The sequence below is a fragment of the Pholcus phalangioides genome, unplaced genomic scaffold, assembly GCF_987345545.1.
Source record: "Pholcus phalangioides strain wild (caught in Gottingen) unplaced genomic scaffold, Ppha-v1.0 ptg000003l_1, whole genome shotgun sequence".
Lineage (NCBI taxonomy): Eukaryota > Metazoa > Arthropoda > Arachnida > Araneae > Pholcidae > Pholcus > Pholcus phalangioides.
This window is the reverse complement of record NW_028301596.1, coordinates 44,349,302-44,376,701: the sequence shown is the minus strand read 5'-3', so window position 1 is coordinate 44,376,701 and position 27,400 is coordinate 44,349,302. Positions and strand designations below refer to the sequence as shown.

The following is a 27,400-nucleotide window of genomic DNA, read 5'->3' as shown; positions in this document are numbered from 1 at the left end:
TGTAGTAAGAAAGAAGAGAGAGAGTTGCGGTAGTATATAGTATTAAAATGATTTAACGAAATCGGAAGTGATGTATTGAGTTTGCAATAAATTTTGTTTTTATCTTGCTTGAGCCACTTCTGCCAGAGAGAGATACAAATACAACGCCACAACAGGCAAAATGTCCAACGAGGTGGCTAAGAAAAAGATGCCCATAAAAATATGGATGTCATATTTCAAAAATACAGCAACCCAATTCAAAATGCAATGATCTGCGGCATAATCACAGATCACTTATATGACGTGCGGCACAGCTCCAGAGCATTTGGATCCGCTAAGTATTTGGGAGATCACTAGAGTGGCTCTGTAGGGGACTCAATAGGGAGAATGTTAGTTCAGGTGCCCACAAACTAGTGAAAAGTTTTACTCGTTTTTCGCGCACCGAGTAAGGCGCCATTAAGAATATTTCATATTTTTTATAAAGGGTGGTTGATGACGTAAGAATCATCCAACCCCCCCCCCCTCCACGTCAGCAAATCGAAAATCCCCCATCCATGCTGACGTAATACTTGAATGACCCCTAACATAAAGATACCCGAAAGTTATTTTCAGAAGGTTAAAAGGTTAAAAAAAGTGGGTTCAGCTATAGCGGCTGATCGGCTCGTCCTCCCCCCTCCCCTCCTGTAAAACCAGACGTGGCTCGGGCTGTCACTTGTAAAAGCCGGGTTTTACTAGCAGGTTTTCTATGCAGCGCGCAACGTGAATCACCCAGCGCTACACGCCGTCTATTCATCAATATGAAAAGCAGTAAGACTGTTTTCCTATAGATCGCAATACGGCTCACGACAGCGCTTTACATCGGGCGTGATTGGCAGACTGCTTCTAGTGAGTTAAGCGTCGTGTGCCGTGCGTTTCAGCGATCTTCCCTTCATTTTCGTGTTGTGTCTCTTCCCTTTAAACCGGAGCATGCAGCCGATAGAGTAGATGACGCCAGGGTCATATACTATATAGCCATCCTGAGCCGATGCGCCACGCTTGGAAAACGCAAATGCGTAACGCCATTATGTAACTCATTTCTGCCGACACGAAATGATCCAGTTAGGTTCACGCGGCGCAAAAAGCCTACTCCTAGGAAAACCTGGCTTCAGGGATGAATGCTCGTTACGGGATCCCAGGAGAGATAAACCCATTCTCTCTCATGGAATCTTGTGTGTGGATAGAGCCTGTACCTCTTCTTTTTTTTTTTTTTTGCCTTTTTATTTACGGCAACCAATCTGCGAAACAGATTCGCTTTCCCCACTGGACTTCAGTTTTTAGCATTTTAAGGCGCGGCGGCGAAAAGATACGCTTGTCGTCGTCCCTTACTCGAAATTTTTTTTCCTTTCTTTTTCAGTAGCGAGTTGTAATGTGAATAAAACATGTCAAAAAAACTGCGGAAAGCAGTGACATTTTGCGGTTTCTCGGAATTTTCGTAGTGAGATATTGGCTGTAAGCAAATAGGAAGGAGGGATAAAATAGGAACAGTAGGAGAGAATTGTGGTAAAAAAGAAGACGATTGCGGCGAAAGTAGGAAAATAGTAGGATAAATAGGAAAGCTGCGAGGTCTGCACTCAGTATACTGCGTAATATAGGAGGTTCGAGACATCGTTTCGCCACATAAGTAAAAACTTTCTCACCACTGGGCATGGGGGAATTTTCGGCTACTGGTTCAGCGGAGTGATGTCGTTCTACGGACCATCGATTTCCAACGCTGACCAATTTGCGACATAGGCAGGAAAACACGTCAAAACTAGCGATTCGGTAAAAAAATCACATTTTTAGAAGCAAAAGCGCATAATCGTATTAATTTACTAAATACGACAAAATCGTAACGGTTGGCAGGTATGCACAACCATTGGATATTCCAATCCCATCCCCTGCTTTCACATTTCCTATTATAAAGGGAGAGAGCGTTTTTTTAAAATCTTTTCTTCCTCTTTATATTGGGGGGAAGCTTCCTCTTATTTTTTTAGGCAATGCTATTCATCACCGTGGGGAACGCCTATTCTAAAAAAGATCATCCCTTCAGAGAAAAAAAAAAAAAAGACTTTTTCAGGCGTGGCTGCAAAAAGTAAGGAGTTATAAGGGCCCTTCCAGAGGGAAATGAAAAGTTAGGAGTTTTTAAGGAGTTTGTAAGGATGTGCGAACCCGGAAAAAAGATAAAACCAAATTTCTAGCGATTTCAGCAGCAATGAAGATATTAATATATTACATAGGTGCCAATTTCCAGATATAAAAACTGGTTTGCCCAAGACGAAACATTTCGCTGCCAAAGAAAATATGCAATACAAATAAGAAAAAAAATTGGTATTTATCAGTTTGACCATGAGCTATTTGTCAGGACATTTCCATATTTTCCTGTAATTTCACTCCTCCCGATCTATTTTTCTTATAAAAAAAGTATCCCTTTTCTTTCTGTATTTTCGATAAAGATTACTTTTCATTTTTTACTGAAATCAAGCAGATTATTATCACTAGGAATATTTGTCGCATTATATTGTTTCAGTGTAATTTATTCTGATTCATTGTGATCTACAGCAGTAGCACTTAATTTCCCACAATTGGTGATCTTTTTTAAGATTTCAGCAATAGAAATTTTGCTCAGTTTTGGTATATTTGGTGACAATTGGTAATATTTTCTCGAGAAAACATGGCCACTTTGATACTGTAAGGACTCGGGCAGTGTCTTTGGGGATTTTTAATTTTTGCAAAGCACAATTTAAGGATTTTTAGGGTTTTCTCTTACAGATACAAAAATTCTGAAGAATCTAGTTTCTAACTGGAAGATTTTGATTAGACTAAAAGGCTTCCGGGTAAATCGGAAGCATTGGCACCTATCATATTATAAATAATTATTATTCCTACACTATTATCTCACTATAAAAGGTGAAATAGAAGAAAATTATAGGTGCATCCATACACTGAAAAGATCATTCATTGCAAGCTATTCGTTTCGGCTTAGGGCTGTCTTAAAAGCATTGTGGCACTCAAGCAAAGTGATTTTTCTGAGGCTACCTGACTAGATATGCCTGCCCACAAATAAACATGCTCACTTTCAAAAATTTGATCCAGATTTCACTTTCACAAGGTCTCCTAGCCGTGCCTCTGTGGGTCCATGTAATAAGACTGCACTGTTTCGGCCACAGAATTATGGAAATTATACTCCAAATTCATTGCATTTAACAGAATGAGGAAATATGTTATCCCTCTTACAGGGGGTGGAAAACGGAAATTTGATTTTTGTAGCACTTTAAAATTTTGTAGTAAATAAAATGCACAGTTTTTATATATGCTGTAGCGTACACGGGATTACTTTTTACTTCAATAACAAGCGTTATCTCAGCTCAGAAGAAGGGGGGTGTTTTCCAAGGTACGAAATACATAAATATTTCCTCTAGAAGAAATAATTTTTTTTTCCAATCAAAAAATTTTGACACTTCTTGATATTTATATTTTTACTTTCTCTGCAATATCAACAAATTTTAACATATGGCGTTTCAGATTTCAAAAATAATTTGAAAATAAGTGCTTTTAGATTTAGCTTGTAAACTTGGTAATTACTAATTTTAAAAAAAATTACTACAGGAGAGACTTGACACTCATTAGAAAAGTAATTATTTTTTGTTTTTGCCGTTGATGCAAGTCTAAGTTGTGCTTTTGTTCTCTTCAGTTTCAAGCATTTTTGAACATTTTATATTGCTTCTTTTATCAGAATTTACCCATTTCATATTTAAAATAAGTGTTTCTTTTTGAGTGCTCTCTTGATCATACTTTGAGATAACTTGTTTTGCTGGGTCATTCTTAGAATATTTATTAGAAATTCTAGGAAACTTAAGAGGGATTGAAAGTATAGACTTAATTGAATTTTCTGGATGTTATTCCGAAACTGATATTTGGAAGAAAAGTGATTTGTCTTCTCCGGGAATCGAAAATTAAAGTTCACAGTATATTTCGGACCGAAAAAATACCATATCTTCATGCAAAAATTGCTGTAGTTAAGGGAGGTTGCTATGTCTCCACTCAGCGCTTCACTCTACTAATGTGTGTTATAAGGAATTGAAAAAGTGTGTCTCTGGTGTATTGGTTAGCTCACTTGCCCAATATGCAAGGGGACCCTGGTTTGATTCCCGGGGGAGACAAATCACCTTTCTTTCCAAATATGTTTCAGCATACCATCCAGAAAATTCAATTTCACAGTATATTTCAGGCCGAAAAAATGCAATCTCTTCATAGAGAGACTTGAATTATTTTTTATTTAAACTATAGAAATAAAAACTATAGAATAATGATTAAACTATTAGAAATTTAATAGAATGATTTTGCATCACAACTCCTGATAGTGAAGACTGATTCATCGTTGCTGTTTTTCCAGTGTAATACATTCTTTCACGAACTTTTCCGTTCTGTTAAAGGATACACGAATGTTTCGTCAAGTTTGTCAAGTAGTCAGTCAGTCAGGGGAAATGGATGTAATTTTAAAAATAACTAACATAAGGAACGAATAAATTAAAGGAGTAAGCTTTTTATCGCAAAAAAAAGGTGAAAACTGATTGAAGGTTTTTTTTTTTCATTGTTCTGCAAATGAGCGTGAATTTGCATGGTTTAGCTCTATTTTATACATTGTTGGAATGTAGTGGTTTTTACACGCCTGGGTACCTGGGGTGGGAGCCTCAAGCTAATTCTATTTGTGGCCCAAAAAAAAAATCAAACTGCAGGAAGGACAAATAATGTTATCGAAAACCCAGCTTCTATTGTGATGCAACTTCAAAGTTTCTTAAGGGAAAATTTTGTTTTTGGTGCAAGATGACAAAATTGAAGAATTTCGGTGTTTTGTAACAAAATGTAAAAAACTACCAGAAATTGTAGCAAAATGTAGCAGACGTCCGAAATGGTAGCAGCTTGTAGCAATTGCGACAGATTTTCCACCCCTGGGTATATAAACCCCTTTGTGTCTTCATACAAATAGAAAATCCTATAACATTGCAATATACTTGGTTCAAATCGGCAGATGAAAAAATGGTAATTTTCTTTTTTTTTGCCTGTGTAAACACAGAAGATATCACCCCTGTAGGCTTCCTGGAAAAGTAGATGTCTATTGGAGTCGCAAAGACATTACTTTTGTATGTGCTCAATTTCTTCTATCTACGTTTGTTTTTTAAATCTAGTGTAAATTAGGTATGAATTATACTTAAGTTAGGAAATTTTTTTATTTACTAATGCACGTTCATCCCAATTACAATAGATAATCAAGGTACAAAATACATATCACTGGATACCAAGCAAAGGCAATTGGAAAGAAAAAGTCACATTCCTTGGTGGGGAATCAAACCACCAACCTCAAAACTTTCCGGGCGCATTCTACCATTAAACTAGAGAGGACAGACATTTCTTCCCTAAGAACACTCTGTTCCTTTACGATGAACAGGACTGTGCAATAGACAGCTTCCTAACTCAGCAGCAGCTCATAGCGAAATTAGCCTCCAGATTGCGATAGAACGAAATCATCCTCTCCACTAATTGTGTACTTTCATCTGTATGAAGTACAATTAGCAGAGAGGTTCATCGTTTCGTTCTAGATAATCAAGTTTTTATTTAATTCTAAACTTTTTTTTTTATTTATTAAAAAATATACATATTTCTCTAACAATTTGATGGAATAAAGTGATTTAATTGTATATATATCACGTGAATGGCTGAGAGAAATCTAGAACTCTTACCAATCGCCATCCATAGAAATGCATGCTAGTGAGCTTTCCGTAATTTGGTTCAGCAATATGTACATTCATAGACTGGCTTTGGTCAATGTAAGCTCCTCTGTCTGCAGCCATGTTCAGGATAACTTTCTGCGGTATTTCCCAAACTGTGCGATACAAGTTTTTCAAATCTTCAGGTATGCCCTCCAAATTCTAAGGTATAATACATGCACAAACAATGTTAAAAATATACATATGCTCTACGAGGAACAAATAATACACACCATGGTTTCACTTTAATGCCATTCTTAAAGAATGAAGAAAATGTTCAATGAAGCATTTTGAATTCAATAATATATTATTTCAAGTAGAAAATTAAATCTATCAAAAGCAAGGGCTACCTGAATAGACCCGTTGCTTGCTATGAGCCTATTTTTCATGTCATCATTCCAAACACCTATGTCAGTCAGATCCTTTAGAAGATGATGATTCACCACCTGGAAAATTAAGAAAAACTTTCTATGAACATCTCTCACAATAAAACGAAAACAGATGACATGAATACATTAAAAAACCATAAAATGACAAATCTTTATGCTCATACAAGAAATTATGGTTTGCAGGATTAGCATCCCTAGGTCACTGGAGTTTTTTTAAGAAAGAAAAAAAAAACCAGCCGATATGTGGCACTAAGGTACACAAGTCAAAGGAAAGATACACAAATAACGAACAAAAAAACAGAAAATGCCTCCAAATCATTTATTACAGCAGTATGTGTTCCACATGACCACCACTACAGGGGATAACACATTGCAGATGAGTCACAAATCCAGCAACAGCAGAGTGCAGCAGGTCCCCACACACAGTTTACAACGGTGAACTGGTCGTGGATTACGAGCGCAAGTTCTTATAATCGTCTCTCATTTGCATATTTCCACCAAAGTCGCTCGTACCAGTACCATCTATCGACTGTTTTTTTCCCTTTCTTAAACAATTCCTGTGACCTAGCAATGCTAACCCTGCAAACTATTTTTTATTTGTTATTTTTCCAGTTTTTATGAAGTTTCAAGTTTCTAGACTTTTACCCACCCTGTACTTATTTCCCGCATGGTAAAAAGGCAAATAATTTTTACTTTCTTTGTGAGGAAACTGAACTTTTAAAATTAAACTACAGCCGATGCTCATCTCTAAACCTGTAAGTGCGTGAAAAACTAGTTCGTAAAATCAAAAGTTAGTAAATGGGAAAGACATTTAACAGAATAGCATATTATTTAGGACCAAAGAATAAGTCCATTTTCGCGAACTCAAATGGACTTAAACAAATATTTACGAAAGGGGGTCAAGGAAGATCACCCATTGTGGTAAATGCTAATTAAATTAGTATGGACCACAAAAGTAATTAACAAAAAAAAAAAAGATATAATACTGAATACATATGAAACTGATGGAGACAGAAATGTAATTTAGAAACAAATTCACATATTGCATCAAATAAAACATTTGGTACATTAGAAAAAAATTAAAACATGATATGCCGAATGTAACTAAATTCAAATATTTTTTTTCTAAGTATTCAACTATTAAGCTAGAAAAAAAATTACATGAGCAATAGAAAAACGTTAAAAAAAAATTCTATACCATCAAAGTGAGGTTAAGAGAGTATTGTTTGATACGTTTTTTAAAGAGTGGTCATTTGGTATTGCGAGTAATTTCTGGTGGTTAAGTATTGTGGAATTTTGGACTGGCATAAGTAAAAGTTTCTTTCCAGGCTGTTTCATGAACTAATGATAGTGAATACAAATTATTTAGTCTATTTGAAGATCGAGACATATTTAAAGATAATGAAAATTGACCATTGAATCGAAGGATAGATTTAAAGAAATATAACTGACGTAAAATATATATTCCAAGACATTGATGGTGTCGCGAAATTATTTGTGATGACTAAATATTCTTTTGTGAAGGCTGATTATAGTAAAAAGGGTTGAAAGATGTGAGTATAAAAGATCTAAACAGGCTTTTCTTAAAAAATTACCTGGAAGGTGCCTGAACTAGTTTGTCTGGAATATATATTACTAGTATAAGGTTCAAAAGATTCATTGTTTCCAAGTATTTGAGCTGTAGATGCGGTAGGCATGGGAGCTATGAGAAGACTGTTCCTCAGTCCATGTCTAGTGAGATAAAGAAAAAACTATATTAGATACAACTTAAAATGAGTTATGAACTTGGAAAAACAAATATAAAAAAAATTTGATAATATTGGTTAAATATGAGCGAACATGATTGCAAAAAATTATATATATATATATATTTCCAATTGAAATATAAATCATATTACAATGTATATGCTGTTTCTGGCATATGTGATAAGTTTAATTACTTGGCAATTTTGGCTTTGAGCTCAGTCCAATCCCACAAGTCTGATGGAGTCACATTCCACATATCATACTGCAATATCTAAAAAATATATTTATTTTTATATTTAAAAAAAAGGTGAAATAATGAATTTTTTTCACATATCTTGAGATATAAAATCATTAACTTGAAATGTTTGGAGGCAGCATAAAAAAAATCTTGATATAGATTATGATATATATAGATGTTTACAATTCAATGGCTGTATTTAATCAAGTGTAAGGCTGGGATTAGACTACAAAAGTGTTTGATAAAAGATCTTTTACAAAACTTGAATAAAGCAACCAATAAACCTATTGATTACATTTGTCGAATGCAGCTGATATGATTATTGGTTGTATCTTTCAAGTTTTATAAAACTTTTATAGCATAATTCTGGCTTGAGGGAGAAGATATTTAACAAATATACATAAAACAGAAAATTCAAACGAACAAAAGCTAACGCTTGAATAACATTGAGCATATAGAACCAAAGGCTGAAGCCCAGCCATGCCAAAATTGGCATGAAGTAACGAGATGAACGTTGAGCTTTCATGGGGGGGGGGGGGGAGACCTTCCCTGGCAACCCTATGGGCATACCAGTGCCTTTTTTTGTATCACAGAGCGCCTACTGTGAAACATTCTCAAGAACAAGCTCTGGGAGCATGGTTGCGTATGCTGAAAATGCACCAAGCTCATACAAAACTACCACATACATTATTGCTATGTATTGCTTTCCTTACTGTGTACAGAAGAAGCAGATTGACGCAAGTAAAAAAAAATTGAGGGAAAGTTGCATACAAATGTCAAAACCATCATAAGATTCATACTGCATTTTTTTTTTCATCTTTTTCTTCAATTTTTTTTTCAACTTTCCATGCTTTGGTGCTAAAAGATAAGGCAGATAAACGCAATAAAAATACAGAATGAAAAATTCGCCTTCACTCATTAAAATTCTCTGTTGATTGGTCCTGAAATACGTTGTTTTTGATCTCTGAAATCCAGGACTACCTTTATCAGATGTGGGAACCAGTGTTAAAATAATGGCCACTTCAGAGAATAGGTTACATGCACAGGCATACGCAGAATTTTCTCAAGGAGTGGGGTTCAATTTTTTTTTCTTCTCAAGGGGGTTTAAGTTTTTTCCTGCAAAATAAACTATAATCTTGGGGGGGGGGGGGGGGGAAAGGAGGAAGAGAATTAGAACCTCAACCCCCCCCCCCCCTTTTGCGTACACTAGGTTACACATTATATTCCTCAAAATACTTTTCAGAAATCCCTAGATTAGACACTATATTATTTACTTTATCGTCATGCTCTGGTGCCGGCTGGATTGTGAACTTGTTACTGTATTCCTTTTAATTTGGCCCAAACGTAATGTTGCAACAATCTTAATGGCAAGCAATATGTAAATTCAATCACCGACCCAAGGGTGTTTGTCTTCTCTCAAATTCTCCCATTTTATCACGAGTACACGAATTTGCCATTACACCAGAGCTGATGCGCCCATATTATCTTATTAAGGTTCTCTGGTTGGGGGTGAATATATCACATGTATATATATTCCATATGGGTTGACACTATTTCAAAAAAAAAATTATATGCAAAAAACCCAAAGAGCTCAATTTTTCTTTGAAAAAAAAAATCAGAAGAAACAGTGGTTTTCGTAGTGTATTGAGGTTATCTTCCATAACTCTGTAATTGAGTGCAGCCGAACAAACTGTGGACTATCCATAGCAGTTGACACCTCTGTATACCATACTTTGCATGAGCAGAATACTTATTTATTATCAATAAAAAAATGCCCTGCATGTAACTCATAATTAACCGTATCACTTAATTTTAAGAAAGCACATTTTCCTGAATATAATCAGTCTGCATTTTGAAATTATATCAGAATGCACAAACACATGACTGAGGGAAAGAACTCCCCCCAATGGTTTCCCAGTGGGGACTCTTCCAAAAAAAAAAAATTCTTCCTTTGTAACTCAGAATTTTCTCTGACACAACCATAATTTTTCACAGATGGTATGTAGATCCAAGTAGAAAAATTGGCATTTTTTTCTACAAAAACGAGGCCAACCTTTATCATTGATTCATTTCGTTATTTACGAATAAAATTTATATGTAATGCAGATTTTACTAAGATTTCCTCATAAAGTAGCAAAATTCACATTTGCATAGGAAATTATGTTACTGTTCAGAGGGGGGAATCAATAGAACCCACATTTTCCATGCCGGCAGAGATTATGCATCATTGGGATAAAGAAAAAAAAGTTTTTAAAATGAGATTTAACTGTATTAAACGTATTGAAGTAAAATTTCCACAACATATACATATTATGCAATAAAGTATGTAGAACAAATCTTTTAATCAGTAAATTTCAACGAACAGAAATTCTAAACAAACTACAAACCCCTTTAGAGGCTGGAGAACCTTCATACGTCTCATAAGGTCCATCTTTCTCCGCTAATTCACAGCTGGCTTCAAGAGCAGCGTAATAAATTGTTTCAAATATTTGTCGATTGAGTTTCTGAGCTTCTTCGCTGTCAAATGGGTACCTCAAGAGAATGAAAGTGTCTGCAAGTCCTTGAACACCTATCCCAATGGGACGATGCCTCTTATTTGAATTGTAAGCCTGCAGGGAATGATAACATATTTCAGTCAAGCACACCATAATATTTCATCAACCGTAACTGTACACTCGTAAAAGATAAAGAAAATTTCAGATAAACTTAGAAAGTTGACAAACCTTGTTGCAGTGCCACATATTTTCAGTGAACAACTCTTCCATATAGGAATTATAATGTAAAAAACCTGTTTTAGTGCTAACTCCTTAAAACGCCAACTATTGTTTAGATATATACAAAGTCATTTTCTGAGAATTTACACATTTCTTCTCCCATCATTTTGTATTTTCTTCTCCAAGGGAGTGTCAAGGATTTATGTTTCATTTTTTCCCCTTCCACTGTTATTGTGGGTCAACATAAGTTTAGAGCAAAAGAGTTAAAAAATAATGGTGTGGTCAGGAGGTCTAGAAAGCACATTTCTCATGAATACCTGAATGTGTATTGGGACCTAAAAGATAAACAACCAACCTATTCAAAGAAATGGATTCATTGATAAGGAGAAAGTGTACAATGGGCGTACTGCACCAGCTTGTTCAACGTTGCCAAGTTTTTCTAATTCATATATTTTTTACTCGCTAGTCATGACACTTCGAGTGGCATTAACAGGACTGCAACTAGATGGTCAGCTGGGACAAGGACACATTTTAGAGCATCCTTGTAATGTTGAAGGATAAATTTGAGAGCCCCTCTGATTCAGATCCCACCTGTGCCCCCCCCCCTCCTGGCCATTAGGAAATCATATTCCTCGATTTGTGCCATTCAATCATGTTCAAGAGTTCTTTCAATATCTGAAAAAACAGAAAATTTTTATTAAAAAACCAATGTGTACGGACTAAAAGCCATGCTACCATTATTTCCCGTTGTTTATTTTGATTTTTCACTCATAAAATGGTGCTAAATTTATGCAGAATTGCAATAATTTCAGTGGTATGTTTTTGTCAAGTTTCATATATAGAAATATTCAACTAATTTCAGTGTTTACAGCTTTATCAGTTTTCTCAACTTAAAATTAAATGCAGACGTGCCAATTTTTGAAATCCGGAGATTCTCCCGAGGGGAACCCCCCACACACTCACAGACTTAATCGAAAAAAAAAATTTTTTTAATCAATTAAAAGGTTACATTTCTTCCCCCCCTCCCCCAAGGTAGGTTCTGCATTGCCCCTGAACAGAATATAATTCCATGTCAGTCTTTCCGTGCAGAATAGAGAAATCACATCTACATACTGTTCATAAAATATGTGTTTCCTTTTGTGAATGCTATCAGTGATTCTATTTTGGGTATATGAACTCTTAAAAGCTTTATATTTCACCTTTATTATAGCTTAAAATTTTATATTTTCTTTCTGAACACGTTTAATCGGAAGAAACAATTAGAAAAAAAACTCAAATTACAAAGCTGCCGACGAAAAAAACGTGTTTACGGCACAGCTGTTAATGGCATACAATAACGATTATACAGGAATTTCGGCTACCAAGGTCATGCCCCTGATAAATGATTGCTGATAAACGCCGAAAACGAAGTCGCATCTTTGCCAGTTGCTTAAATGCAGTTACAGAGACTTTTTTAAGGCTGCTCGATAGAAATGACCACAGCTGTCCTCTATGGGTGTTTTCCCTAACGACGACGGTAATCATTGACGCCACGGCAACGTGAAAGCTCGTGTAAAATCTAATTTTCTGCTAAAATCCGGAGAGCGGGAGGAAGGATAAAAAATCCGGAGTCTCCCGCCTAAATCGGGAGAGTTGGCAGGTCTGTAAATGTGTATAAATGAAGGTTATTTTATTCATGGAGTAACATTAATAAAATAATATACTAAGATACAGTAGTTTGTAATAAACATGTGAATTTATGTAATAGTGGTTCTCTGAAATAACTGTTTTAACCATGATCCGTTATAACACCAAAATTCTTTGGGATGGGCAGTGGCGTTAAATCAGGGTTCGACTGTACACTCAGACTATACTCAGTGATTTACATGAGATATAGCGATACTGTGCATGATATATAATTCAGTTGCAGATTAACTTCTACATTGAATTCAGATATTTTCATACAATCCAAAAAAGAATCTATAATGAAATACGAAATATGTGAAAGGTTTCAAACACCTTTATTGGCAATTCATTTTTCCCTTGAAGACAAATGAAAATCCTACATACCAAGAAATTCCAAAAATTAATAGAATTCGGAGCAAAAACTATGAGCTCGAGATAAATTGTTACCACATAATTCTAACTTCAATAGTTACCTCTACAACAGGATAATAATTGACATCAATTATCTTGTTCAAGTTACGAGCAACAACTTTTGCCACTTCCCGAAGTTTTTCGAAGTTATACTTGCCATCATCAACAAAACGGTTCAGACCTATAGATGCAATGTTACAAACAGCCACCTATTCAAGACAGATTAAATAATTGTAATTCAACAATAAACAAATAAGAGCAACATCCAAATAAAAAAATAAATTAAAACAGCATAAGACTTACTTCTGTTGGTGAGCTGTATTCAACGATTTCTGTGCAAAGGTTGCTGCACTTGATTGTACCTAGGTTCTGCTGATTTGATTTCCTGTTACAAGCATCTTTGTACAGCATATAAGGGGTTCCTGTCTCTATTTGCGATTCAATTATTGCATACCAAACCTTTTGCGCCTTAACTTGTTCTCTGTACCTTCCCTCAGCCTCATATCTAGAAAATTTTCAAAAGAACTATCAACTGATCTGCAATGAATGATGGTGATACACTCTCAACACATTATAAGCACATATTGATTGTTTTATCAAATGATGAATAATTTACATGGATTCAAACACACATCGCAGAACAAAACACAATAAATAGAACAATGGCCATGTAACTTGGTATGCATGCCAAATGAAGTCCACATGAATGGATACAAATTTCAGTACCAATGCCATTAATGGACTCGTTCTACAAGGTGCACTCGAAAACTTTAGTGAATGGTCTCAGAAAATAAAGGAAACAGAAGATACCAAATACCTTTATTGGCCTTCAATGTAATCTCGGTTAGCTACAATTCTCTTTGGACAATGGTTATAAAGTTGCTGAAAACTTTCAGCAAAACATTTCTTTAGAATCGCCCTAAGCAACGATGCCACTCTTGCTTAGATGTCTGATACATCTACAAAGTGTAATACTTTCATGACTCCCTTGAACCGGGGAAACAAAGAAGTCTGCAAAGCCTTGCAAATCCCCAATTTATCTCCGCTATCCTTATTAAAGTCAGCTGCAGATCATTTGCAAGCATCTGTCACACTCGTTCGATGATCTCTGGTATTCTGCTTAATGATTGACTCAAATGCAGTGCATCAACAGTTTCCTTTCCATCACCAGTAGTAAACATATTTTTTATTCACTGCTTCTGTTCCGTACAGTTTCATCTGTATTTCATGGGTCTCCATCGCTGCTTTCCCTATTTTGTAGTAAAACTTTATGTATACAAGTTCTTCCGTTGTATTGTGCTTAACACCCTGTATAATTATTGTAAAAAGTTTAAGCTCCTTGGATCTAAAATGCCCTGTATAGCAGTTCTTTGTTACAGCCAGGAGGCTGTGTTTATAAGTGATTCTTGACAGCTTTAAAAGTGAAAAAAAAATTACCAAAGAAAATATTGTATAAATTTTTACGTAATACAATATAATATTATAAACAAAACCTTATTTTATAAACGTGGGAAATTTTAAATAAATTCAATGGTTAGTTTAAAAGTTATTTTTTTTACTAAATATCTGCGAGAAAGCCGACAATTTCCTGATCTCCTTCATGCTTCAGGATTTAAATATTGGACCACATTCAATGAACTTTTTGAGCAACCTTGTGTATAAGCATGAGAACTGTGCATCTTATAGCATTTGGAAGCACTAACATGCTCACTAATGGGCAATTTCTGTTGGATTTTTTGTTTCTGGGAGTTTTAACTGTATACATGAATGTTTTTGCAGTTTGTTCAACTTTGTGTAGAGCGAATTGTAAAATTTTTTGATGAAGGTAGTATCATTACCAGTCTCCACAAAGTGCAGGCAGACCTACAACCCAATACTGGCATAACATGAAAATTCAAGCATTTCCATCTTTACTTCAGAAAATGGAAGACAGATGGCAGCGTGAACACAAAACAAGCGCAACATCGATACGTTAAGACCACACATTCACTCACAACACACATTCCGGCATGTGCCAATTAGTTAGAAATTTCAAAGAGGAATGTGTACAAGATGCACCATGTACGGTTTAGTAGTAATATCATTACCAAGGAGAACCTGCTTGGTCTGACAGATTTTACACAGAGAAACTCAGTTGAAGTGTGTGTGTAATCCGGTTGTATGTTGACAACAAACAAGGCATTTGTTGTGCCCTCTAACGTGCGATACGAGTCTAGTAAATTTCTTCTGCATGGTGGAAACTGTATGGGGCAGGAGTTATCAAACTTTTTCCACCAGCTGCACCCATTTCCCAAATGAACGCTTACCTGCAGCCCTCCACAGAACAGTTTAATGCAGAATCTCTTTTAAAAAATTCTCAGGGAGCAGCATACAGTCTGAGAACCCATAGCAACACTTTCACTTTTTGTGTGCAGTTTAGAGGGAATGTTCGCAGTTAGGGGCTTCTGCTATACAGACAAAAAACTTTGAGAGAATCTAACCATCGGAGAAGCAGCAATGCAATACAAAATTATTTGCAGAGTCTTACACAGCTCATGATATCTCAAAAAATAACATTTACATTTACACATGTCTAGCAGAAGCTGAGATCAGATTCTGTATCCATCAAGGTACATAGGAATTGTATGGTCTCTAGTCATATCAAATAGCAGACTGTAAAGCTGCAAAGAATGGATTCACTATGCATTACCATCTTTTTGTTGCTATAATTTAAAAAGCATTTTCCGCCCCCAAAATTCACATCATTTGCATACTTCCTCATGCACACCAACTTTCACGCTTCCATTCAATTTTTAGGAATGCACATTTATGAATATATATTTTTGCAACAGAGTAATAGCGCAAATACTTTTCATAAAGCTTCTCGAATTCTTCACCCCAACAGTTTTCAAGACCAGGTGATTCATTGGGACACATCAGACTCCACATTTCATCTTTCTCAACCCTCTTCATGAAGAGATCGGGTATCCATAAAGCATAAAACAGATCACGGGCACGCTGCTCTTCTTTACCAGTATTTTTCCTCAAATTAAGGAAATCCAAAACATCAGCATGCCACGGCTCCAGGTATATTGCAAATGCACCAGGTCTCTAAGAAAACAAAAACAAACGTTTTTTTTCATTGAATATCGGCTATTTAAATGAATCAAGTTTTTATTCGCTAAAATCATATATATATATATAGTCAAACCTCTTATTCTCGAAAAGTTTCTCAAAAAATAATTCTTGCATTTACAGTGCTAAATCAATGCATTTTCACTTCTGTCTCGAAGAAATTTTTGAAAAACTATCTCGAAGGCCAAAAGCCCAATGATAGTAAAAACAAAACACTAATTCTTTTCTTTCGAGTAAAATGTGGCTTTTCTTCGGAAGTGAAAGAAACTGATAAGAAATAATTATTCGTACAGCCCATTGTGTTTGATGGATCTTGTCAATCACAGACGGATACTATGATTGACAGAGGGTGAATACCATATGGACAGCTTTTTCAGCATGGCAGAAAGTCAGCCAACAGACAATTTAGAATTGCTTCAAAAAAGCTGCGGATTTGGAATCAGTCACCTCAGTGATGTAGGATCAGATCTGGCGATTCACTTTAATTTCAGTGGTTCTGAGAACAATGATAAAGATGAAATTTCAGAACATTAGGGCATTATTAAAAACACCTGAAGCTAGAAATTTCATTTTCCGATTTTGTAGAAATAAAGTGTTTACGACGAACTTTCAGCACCTTGAATACCACCAAAATTACTGCTGAATGTATGGACGAATTGGATGACGAAAATACAGCAAAAGATGCTCCAGAGAAATTAGAAAAAAGTAGTAGTGTGAAAAATGCTAAACAAATGCTGTAAAAACGCTGCACAATTTTCTGGAGCAAACTAAGATGATAGGGCTTGAAACATTTGCAACTCTTGCTAGTATAGATGAATTTGTAAAGTTTAAAGAGCAAAAAATATGCATTAATGCAAGCTTAACGATTATTTTAAATAAAGTATGTAAATAAAATTTGAATTGTACAAAAAATAAAAAAATCAAACTTATATCAATGTATTTGTATAGTGTGATTGAACATTGTGTAACTTGACCAATAACTTCATTAGTACTTAGTAATTATATAGTATGGTATGGTATTTTTAGTTTTTATCAAAAAATTGTGCCATTTTTTATGTGTTTTTCCTTTCTCACCCAAAAAACTTGGGTGAACTTAAGTCCAAACATTTTTTCGAAAACGAAATTTTTTTCTGCCCTATCAGTTTCAAGATAGAGAGGTTTGACTGTACATATAACATACATAAAGAGTAACATGGTATATTTAGTTATCTTTATATAACTAAGATAACTAAATAAGATATTTTTCCATCACACAACATTTTACAATACTGAAAATTTCAGTTTGTGTCTCTCGCCCCACAGATTCTATTTTCACATCACTGAGGTTTAGATTCGATCTCTAGAAAAGGTGCCACAATTTTTTTAGAATCTCTCACAATGACCTATTTACACTGTATTCTTTTCCCATCCAAGATAACAACTCGTGCAATTTCTGGCAGTCAGGGCCATTTTGGTTTTCTTCAAGGTGCGAATGCAAGCTGATCTCCCTGTTAAAAAGTCTCGCCACAGAGAGCAACAGGCCTACAACTGCAAAATCTTCAATTACATTTCACTCACAGTTCGAAAAATAGGAGGCAGATGGCAGCACTACAACAAGCATTACACAGAAACAAGCTTCACATTAGATTAACAACAAGAACATTGCAACATGTACCAATTCGTTAGAAGTTCCGCAGAGGAATGGAATAGGAACGAGTTGCATGTGTGGTTTATTAGTCAAGGCCATTAATATTGTGCTGTTGTGGCCGGCCTTCATAATGTGTGATGTTTGTGCATTCTAAGTATCCACTGTAAATGGTTTTTTTTTTAAATTTGTAAATATTAAATTTCACCAGTCTTCATTTGTGAGACATCTCATGAGAAGCATAGATGCTCCACTGTTCAACAGTAGTGACTCTGACATGTTTTTTTTGGAGAGGTGATGTTACTCTCTGCTATTTGAACAAAGTATAAAACTAGATACAATGGGGAGATGGATTTTTGGAAAGAAAATGCACACACCTCTGATGGGAATTGAACCAATATCCCCTTTGACATACAGGTGAGTGTGCCAACTCAGCACGAAATGATATGCACTTAAGATTTCATTGTGGGTAAACTATAATGGCCCCATGCTACCATTAGCATAGATGACATACACATCACTATTTTCAGATTGTGTCATAGTGTTGACAAACTTAAACCAGCATTTTTTTTGCTGAAGGACAAGAAGCGTAAGAACACAATTTTAGTTCCATGAAAGCCTACGTTTTCATCATGTCAAAAAGAACAGAACAAATAAAATAAATCTAGGTGATTGGTATTATCAAATTTGATTTTTTGCGATTTATCTTATATCGTCCACCCTCATGCCAGAAGCACAAATGTACACAATTGTCCTTAGAAAAAAGATAATTTTTAAAATATACCTTATTGCCTCCTTGATCCACATATCTCGCTGTATTATTGTACACCCTTAACATTGGAACAAGTCCATTTGATGTCCCATTAGTCTAAGGGAAAAAAAAAACCTACATGTCATATGGAAAAAATGGTGCAAAACTACAACACAATTGAAACGCGAAAGTTGAAATTTCACTTCTCAGAAACTTGACAAAATTAACTAATAGGTGGTAAATACAAAACTATCCATGGGTGATACGTTCAAGCAAAGAATGGCAGCGAAAGAAAAACTTCATAACATTTTTCATTTGTTTTGCTTTAAAGTTTCACTTTTACCGATTTAATTTAGATACAGCATAGAGCAAGAAAATACATACACCGGCAATATAGCTTCCACGAGCCCTGATGCAATGAACATTGAGTCCAATTCCCCCAGCTGATTTTGATATCATGGCACAACGTTTCAAAGTATCATAAATCCCTTCTATGCTGTCATCAGACATAGTGAGCAGGAAACAACTAAAAATTAAAGAGAACAAAAAAAAAAAAGACTGGAGAGAATGTAATGTTACCAAACAGATAAAACATAGGATCATCTACATGAAATACACATTCAGCCACATGTGAAGCAACATATCAAATGCCATCTCTTTTGCCTACGGTGCACGACCACAAAATAATGGTTTTTGCATACCATTCTCAAGCTCTATAACAAGAATGCTCAACCCTTTTATAAGCATGGGCCAAGAGTTTTGCAGCCAGGGGGGAATGCTGGAGTGATTTATTTTAACTTTTCGTGCCATAGCACAGTTGCCAATCTTGGAGAATGAGAATCAGAGGTTTTTGTGCAGATCCAAATTCCTCAAAATACAAAAAGGGATTCGACAAAAATATAAAAGCATCGTTCATACTTTTTGAAAGTAAAAAAATTCAAGGACTATTCAAGCACTTTACCAGGCAAAATTTTAAAATCAAAGGACATTCATATCGTGGTTGATAAAAGTTTCGATTTGAAAAAAAAAATTTTTTTACTTGCATTTTTTAAAATTTATATTCAACATTTACTCATTTTTAATTTTGAGTTTGAAATGCTAATTTATTAAAGATATATAATTTTTTAAAACGATTGTAATGCTCATTTCAACTAGTAGGCCCCTAGACAATGTCAAGTTCTGAAGGGGGTCTTTCATTAAAAAAAAGCCATTGTAGTTTTAGAATGCAAATGACATTTAAGCAGAATGTCATTTTATGTCTGAAACAGTATTGAAATTTGCTTTATATCTAGGGTGACTATATGACCTGTATTTCCTGGGACATTCCCATATTTTCATGTAATTTTGGTCATTCCAACTTTTCATGAAAAATGTACCATTATTTTCAACAAAGCCTATTGAAATTTTTATTCTTTACTGAAATTAAGTATTAAAATTATTTTCCCAATCCTATGAATTGTATTATTAGTGATTATGACTTTAAATATTGTAATGTTAACATTTATCCCCATAGCAGACATGCCAACTTTTGAAATCCGGAGATTCTCCCGAGGGGGGTACCCCCCGACACTCATAAGACTCGATCAAAAAAAAAAATTCATAAAATTTTTTTTTTAATAAATTAAGAAAAAGTTACATTCTTCCCCCCCTCCCAAGGCATGTTCTGCATTGCCCCTGAGAAGAATATAATTCTATGCCAGTCTTTCCATGCAAAATAGAGAAATCACATCTACATACTGTTAATAAAGTATGTGTTTCCTTTCGTGGATGCTATCAGTGATTGATAATCTTTGGTATATGAATTCTTAAAAGCTTTATATTTAGCTGTATATAGCTTAAAGTTTTATATTTTCTTTCTGAAGATGTTTAATCAGAAGAAACGATTTAAAAAATTCAAATTACAAAGCTGCGGACGAAAAAACGCGTTTACCACGCGGCTTTTAATGGAATACAATAACGATTATACAGGAATTCCGGTAACGAAGGTCATGCCCCTGATAAATGCTACGAAAACAAAGTCGCGTCTTTGCCAGTTGCTTAAATCACAAAGACTTTTTTTACGGCTGCTCGATGAAAATGACTACGGCTGTCCTCTACGGGTGTTTTCCCTAATGACGACGGTAATTATTGACGCCACGACGTAAAATCTAATTTTATGCCAAAATCCAGAGAGCGGGAGGAAGGATGAAAAATCCAGAGTCTCCCGCCTAAATCGGGAGAGTTGGCAGGTCTGCCCATAGAACTGATTTTAATCTACTGCTTCAATGCAATGGTGATTCATTTTCTGCCTTTGGGTTTTTTTTTTTTTGGTAATTTTAGCAATAGTCGCCAACTTTGCTTACCTTTGGCATCATTTTGGTGACAATTAAGGTGATTCCCCATAAGGTTCAATGGAGGAAATATGATCAGCCCACATATATGCAACTGACATTCCTTAATTCAATAGTTTAAAATATCTTGAAACAATATCTTAAATACAGTGTTTTACTGCCAGATTTCAGGCAACATCTTTTTAAGCATAGAAATACCTCAGCTATGGGTGACATAGCTGCCAACTTTTGAAAATGAAAATTCGGGAGATTTTCGCGCAAACCCGTATTTTATGCTAAAACCACTCCCTAATAAATACAATAGGGATTTTTTCAAATAAAATAGGGATTTTCCAAACATAAAAGTTAAAGCATAGGGAATAAATTCCCTACTGAAGTCAAATTAAAATAGGGATTTTACACACATGGAAGTTAAACCCTTGGGAATAAAATTCCTACGCAAAAAACAAGTGAAATTGGAGGCCAAAACTTCAATGATGTAAAAATAAATATTGTGTTCAATCAGAAACGCTGTGAACAAACATTCTCCGCGAATGACCCCAAAATCATCGGAAGATGAAGGAAAACACCGTCAATTTTTGAAGAACACTGACTTTTTGTGACACTTGCTTGATGTTTTTTTTTTCACTTCACGAGTGATGATGGCAGTCCTTCCATGACCGATGTTTATGTCCGTAACACAACTTGTACAAAAAGGAAAAGTAGGCCCTCTTCTGGAACGTTTGATGAAAGGAAATTCATCGGAATAAGTATCTTTAAAATTGATTAAATATGTTTTTGCTTATCATTATTCATGCTTTGTTTATATCGCACGTACGTAACTTCAACAAAAGAAATTTTGACCATATACGCGTCACTAGAATCTTCGATTATTATCCAGGACTATTGGCTGCTAAGCCATTTCCCTGCACGATAAGACAAACAACTTTCTTGTTGCCATCAGAGGGTTTGTAAAACTTCCTTAAAAAGGGAATTTCCCCATTTACGACGTGTGACGTCATTTCGAAAGGGAAAAAAAAGAGGCTTCATGCCCCACAAGAAATTCCTTAGGGATTGTTTTCATAAGCGGGGATTTTTTTTAATGAAGTAGGGAATTTTTATGGACAATTAGGGATTTTTGAGATTTTCGTAAAAATTCGGGAGATTTAAGAACTTTTCGGGAGGTCGAGCGATGAAGCTAAAATTCGGGAGATTCCCGAAAAATTCGGGAGACTTGGCAGCTATGGGGTGATCATATGTCCTGTTTTGAGCATTGTGATGTAATCATTGTATCATTATTGCTCTAAACATTTTTGCCCCAGTGGAATATGGGTATAGAGAGGGGATTTAGTTGAAAAGGGACAAAAATTGATGGAAGAAATTGACAAAAAAATTTCAAGCACTTATAAGCACTTGGAAAATGATTATTTTTTTCAAGGACTGCAATGATTTTTCAAGGACTTTTAAAGACTTGAAAATGAACTTTTTTTCAAGGATTTTCAAGGACTGTACGAACCCTCTAAAAGGGATTCTTCCTTAATGAAAAATGTAAAATTGAAGGTATTTTTCAAATTATCAAAAAAACAAAAAGACATTGTTCAAACCATCGCTGATTGGTCCCAAGTTAACAACCAGTAGGTTGAATCACATGCCATTACTACTCTCAAATAAAATCACAATAACACTGGGTCCAAAACAGGACATATGGTCAGAACAGATGCAAATACCTTTGCCAAACTGACACTAGCTGTTTGGCAAATTTTGTGCCCCATCCCCGAAAACAAAATATTTATGATTTAATGCAATGGTGGCAATTTACATTGAGCTTATGATGTCATTTCAGGGACTGAAAATAAAATTTTCCCTTTTTCTCCGGGTAAATTTTAGGAATAATATTTCCCTTGAAAATAGAGATCTTTTACAATCATGATGAAAATTTGGGAGATACAGTAGAATTTCGGGAGCCAGCTATACAAATGTGAAATTTCACATTTTATGACATCCTGAAACAGATGTGCCAAACTTCATATTAAACACGTCATATTTAGAAGAATAAGTAAAATAATATGCCAAAAAATCATGCCATTGGTACTCAAAATGAATGTCTATTTTGATGACAGAATCCTTATCTCAATAAACAGGGTGTCAGCTTGGCCCACCCAATCAGCTACTTTAATTTATGATCAGCCAAATTGCTACCAATAATAAAAAAATTTTTTTGCATTGTTCTGCAACAAGCTCTCGGCTGACTGGAAATGTTCTGTGGTAAAAATCCCCATAACAGTGTTTTCTGCACTTCTTAAAATTCTTATAGATTGGTCTGCAGCAGCACTTACTGTTCTGCGACAAACGTAGCAGATTTCTGCACATTTTACTTTGTGGATGTAATGGACAGCAAAACCAAAACTCGTGCATTCAAAATGAAATGACACTGGTGCCATTCATAAGCAGAGCAGGGTGAATTGACCACATTTAATTTTTGATGGCATAAAATCACATGTCAAAACTTCTGATCATATGAGGAACAGCCATCAGTCTTATTTATTGCATATATATAATACATTGCAAAGGAAAAGATTTTCTCAAGAATCTATCGTATATACTCGTGCATAAACCATTTTTTTTTTGTTCAAAAATACATTTCTATATCAAAAGGTTGGCTTATATACACCAGTTTTCAAGACACAAAATTATGAATTTTTAAGGCAAAATATGCAAATGCATTTGCATATTTTGGAAATAGTGGAATAAAACACGCTCTTCTCGTAAAAAACCGTTTCGTGGCTAGCAGGAACAAAAATTTTTAGGCGTTCTTTCCGAAATTCCGGGCATACTGAAGCAAAATTCGCTATTTGGCGCAGAAAATGTGAAAATACACTATTGGAGCAGGATGGCACAAGATATTAGTTTTGGCTCAGTGCGGCGCAATTGGCGAAGAGTTCCCACCCCTGTATATGCATTTACCTAGATTCTGCAATTGTTTGCAATTCATGACAAAATTGTTTCCCATAGCAATAATTGAGACAAACATTAAACATTGACTTAAAATAATTATACAGAAAATATGGATAATGAATACATAATTTTGGTACTGGATACACAAAATAGCAAAATTTACCTGGAAAGTTGAGGTCTAGGTGTCCCAGCATTAAACAGAGTTGGAGACGCATGCGTGAACCACTTGTCAGACATCAGATTATAAGTTTCAATAGCAGCATCTATATCTTCACCATGTATACCTACAGATACTCGCATCAGCATATGCTGAGGGCGCTCGACAACTATAATGAAGGTGTTTTGATATCAAAACTCTAAAACATTACAAAGAACGTATAACAAATTGTATATTGTGGTTGCTAACTTAGGAGAATGACAATTAGAGAGGTTTTCACATTGATTTGAATATCGCTTATTTTCAGAGATGGAATCAATTTCTATGCGAGTGAGCACATGAATAAAATTTTAAGCTCTCAAAATTAAAATAATGTCTTTCAGAAGTAACATGTTAAAAATCATGAAATACATACCTTTGCTGTTTATCTTCAACAAGTATGATTTCTCTAAAGTCTGAAATGACGATATAAAACACATTATACTCAGTATTAACTTGTATGAGTAATTTCATCATCACAAGAGAAATCAAAGTCCACTTATTTTATGAAGAAATTCTATAAGTATTTTAAAGACACTCTAGCTGGAAGATTAACAACGAAATCCCCATAATGAACCACAGTAGCCACCGTTACACAGCACCTAATGCCTTTTGATAGTTTGTTTCTTTTTCTTTTATTAGAATAATTAAAAACTTAACTATCATTTACCCAATATAACTATCACAGTAATTACATACCCTTTATAATAATTACCATCTATCAAGATCAATTATTTTTCAGGGGTCCACAAGATCCTTAGGATGGGGTTCTTGGAAAGGTTCCAAGAGATTGGTGAGCTTGGATTAGAAAACAATCAAAACTTCAAGTTCTCAATTATTACAGTATGTGCTAAATGTTAATCCGTAATGAGTTTCAGGACCTGTAGCTTATTTGGGAGGGGTGTTTTCCCCCCAGCATATCTTATTAGCACGATGAAACCAAAAGGTTGGTTCCCACACCCAGATAGAGTTTATAATCATGTTTTGGTCTCCAGACATGCGCAATGTAACAAGGATTATTGTATTTATGACACTATTAAACCCTTTGATAATTTGAGCCGAAGTACTCTCATTTGCTGTAACTTTGAAAATGAGTTAAAATAGATCATAGATCAGGCACCTGTCCAGACAAAATTTGGGTTCATTTTTCCAGAACTTTCACAAAAATCTGGATCTGAAAAACAGGCCCTTCACAAAAATTGATCGGAAAAAGATTTTTTCACAAAATACAAATTGATGAAACCATAAATTTGAAATTTCATTTATTTTGTGATAAATTAACTAGATTGTTTCACTTCCCCCAAAATTACTTATTTTTTGGACACTTTTACCAAAAATAAGGAAAATTTTCACAAAAACAGACCCCAGTAGATGGTATTTGACACTGGGAAGAGTTACGACAACTTCCTTATCTGAACATTAATATGGTAAAGAAAAAAACTCACCTTAAAACCAAAATAGTTGTAGTTAAAATCTCTACTTTGAACTATGGCAGAATTCAGCTTCTGCAAAACAAATGAGTCATTATAATAATGATTAGAGTATAAGATTTTTATGACATAGAAAATTTTAGAGATGTGCAAGGGGATTTATGACCTAAAAACACAGAAAGATAACCTTAAAATAAGAAAATAATTAAAAATATGAAAATTCTCATTACTGTATCGCTTCTTTTTCTGTTTATTTTCCAATTGAATAATATTAGAAACAATATTAAGTGTATTAAAATTTAAATGAGAGTTTCAAATGATTTTTAATTAAAACCATTTTGCAAAATTCAAATGCAATGCCCGGTCTATTTGATTGACCGATTGATCGATAATCTTCAGTAGTACACCGTTATAGAGAGAAAAAAAAAATCTTGTTTTAACAAACACTTTTCTAATCCCCCAGATAAATATACATAGGAACAATGCAAAAACCTGGAATTCCTTTATAGTGAAATTTCATTATAACGAAGTGATTTCTTCAGTCTCTTGGAGTTTGTTATATGTGATTCAACTGTGAACAATATTAATTCCGATACTTTCCAGTTCAGCTTCTTTGGAAAAAAAGTAAAACTAATTTTTTCACTGTAATTAAAAATTATTAATTCAATACTTGTAACAGTTTTTACTGCCAATTTGAATTTATATAATCGATATGAAAACAACATTTTTTTTAAAAAATGTGCATATTTTTGGCCACAATATGGCAGAACAAAAGTGATTAAATCACTTTTGTGCTGGAACTGAAATATTTTATGGAATAAAGTCGTACCATCTGTGCTGAAAACATTCTTGCCGAACTTTTGGAAGAAACAACTTTCTCTCTGAACACCCAACTTTGATAGGGCCAGAATTGGAGGGTGGGGGAGAAGGGGTAAACTGCAGCAGGAGGCAATATATGGGGGAATGGGCGAAGAATACAAGACCAAAAAAGAAAAAAATTGGCTCTATCTCTATACTATCTATCTCTAATTGCTCTACTATATAGCAAAAATCCGATATATCTCAGTATTACAAGTGATTTGCAAAGCATTGTCTATAAACAAATGTCAAAGATACTCCTAAAGTTTGACAAAATCAAAAACTAAATTAGGCACTAGCCAAATTTTTTAGCAGCCAAGAATACACTTTTTCCAGAGAAAAACAGCCAAAATATTTTCCTCCCAACTTTCCTGGGCCTTGTTGACCTTTCATGTGGGTGGAAGGCTTACATTATTTCCAAAAATTTTACACTGTCCTCAAACTCCAATTTAGTAATCTCACATGAAATATTCTAGGTGAAGACAAATTTTTTTAGTCACTATGGTGGCCTGGAATTTTTCTAACCCTGCTTCTTTCCCAAAATGAAAAACTGTTATTACATATTTTCACAGGAGGTCGACAAATCCTAGACGTAAGGTTTACATGAAGAGTAAAGCAATTGGCATTGGAGCCAAAATTTTACAATGTACGATAACAGAGTAATTAATTGGCCAGGAAGGCACTCAATTTTTAGATACGTCAGCCTGTCTACTGGAATACAAAGGAGTCCAAGACAAGTCAAAGAATAAGCTATTTTGGACTGTTTTTGTCAAGAGGAAAAAGGCTTGGCTGCTCTGGAATAATTTGGCTGGTTATTTCTCAAGCCCTGCTTTTACTGTACTCAAATAGGGAGAGGATTAGGGATGGGATAAATAGTGATTTAGCTGAATTTTTGACTAATATTTTGGCAGAATACTGAATATTCTGCAGCCAAACATAAATTTTCTTAAAATTCATCACAATAAATAAAATTGGTGGTTTTAATTGAAAATAATATTGGTAATTTTAAATGATTGATATTGAATTTTAATTATGCAGTTCATTATTTAAATAGTAAAAACTAAACAATTGAAATTTTTTTATTGCCATGACACTGGCAATCAAATTTAACAATGATATGTTGTATTTTAATATTTACTTACAGAATAAATCTTTTTTCCAACACTTGTCACAATTTTACATGTAATTAAAAGTGTCTCCACCATTATTTAATCCCAAGTAGCAATGCATTTCAAAAT

The 27,400-nt window shown here is 34.7% G+C and overlaps 1 protein-coding gene across 1 annotated transcript in view; it reads right to left on the bottom strand.

The window, feature by feature from the left end:
* RnrL (Ribonucleoside diphosphate reductase large subunit) overlaps positions 1 to 27,400 on the bottom strand; it is a 38,967-nt gene that overhangs the window by 4,604 nt on the left and 6,963 nt on the right. The window contains exons 5-17 of the mRNA XM_089248484.1: positions 25,320 to 25,379; positions 24,251 to 24,290; positions 23,842 to 24,004; positions 18,799 to 18,940; positions 18,448 to 18,531; positions 15,774 to 16,015; positions 13,229 to 13,430; positions 12,988 to 13,134; positions 10,523 to 10,744; positions 8,092 to 8,168; positions 7,747 to 7,882; positions 6,113 to 6,208; positions 5,736 to 5,924 (exon numbers count right to left, since the gene is read on the bottom strand). Coding sequence (XP_089104610.1) covers positions 5,736 to 5,924; positions 6,113 to 6,208; positions 7,747 to 7,882; positions 8,092 to 8,168; positions 10,523 to 10,744; positions 12,988 to 13,134; positions 13,229 to 13,430; positions 15,774 to 16,015; positions 18,448 to 18,531; positions 18,799 to 18,940; positions 23,842 to 24,004; positions 24,251 to 24,290; positions 25,320 to 25,379 — 1,800 coding nt within the window. The remainder of the gene's footprint in view (positions 1 to 5,735; positions 5,925 to 6,112; positions 6,209 to 7,746; positions 7,883 to 8,091; positions 8,169 to 10,522; positions 10,745 to 12,987; positions 13,135 to 13,228; positions 13,431 to 15,773; positions 16,016 to 18,447; positions 18,532 to 18,798; positions 18,941 to 23,841; positions 24,005 to 24,250; positions 24,291 to 25,319; positions 25,380 to 27,400) is intronic.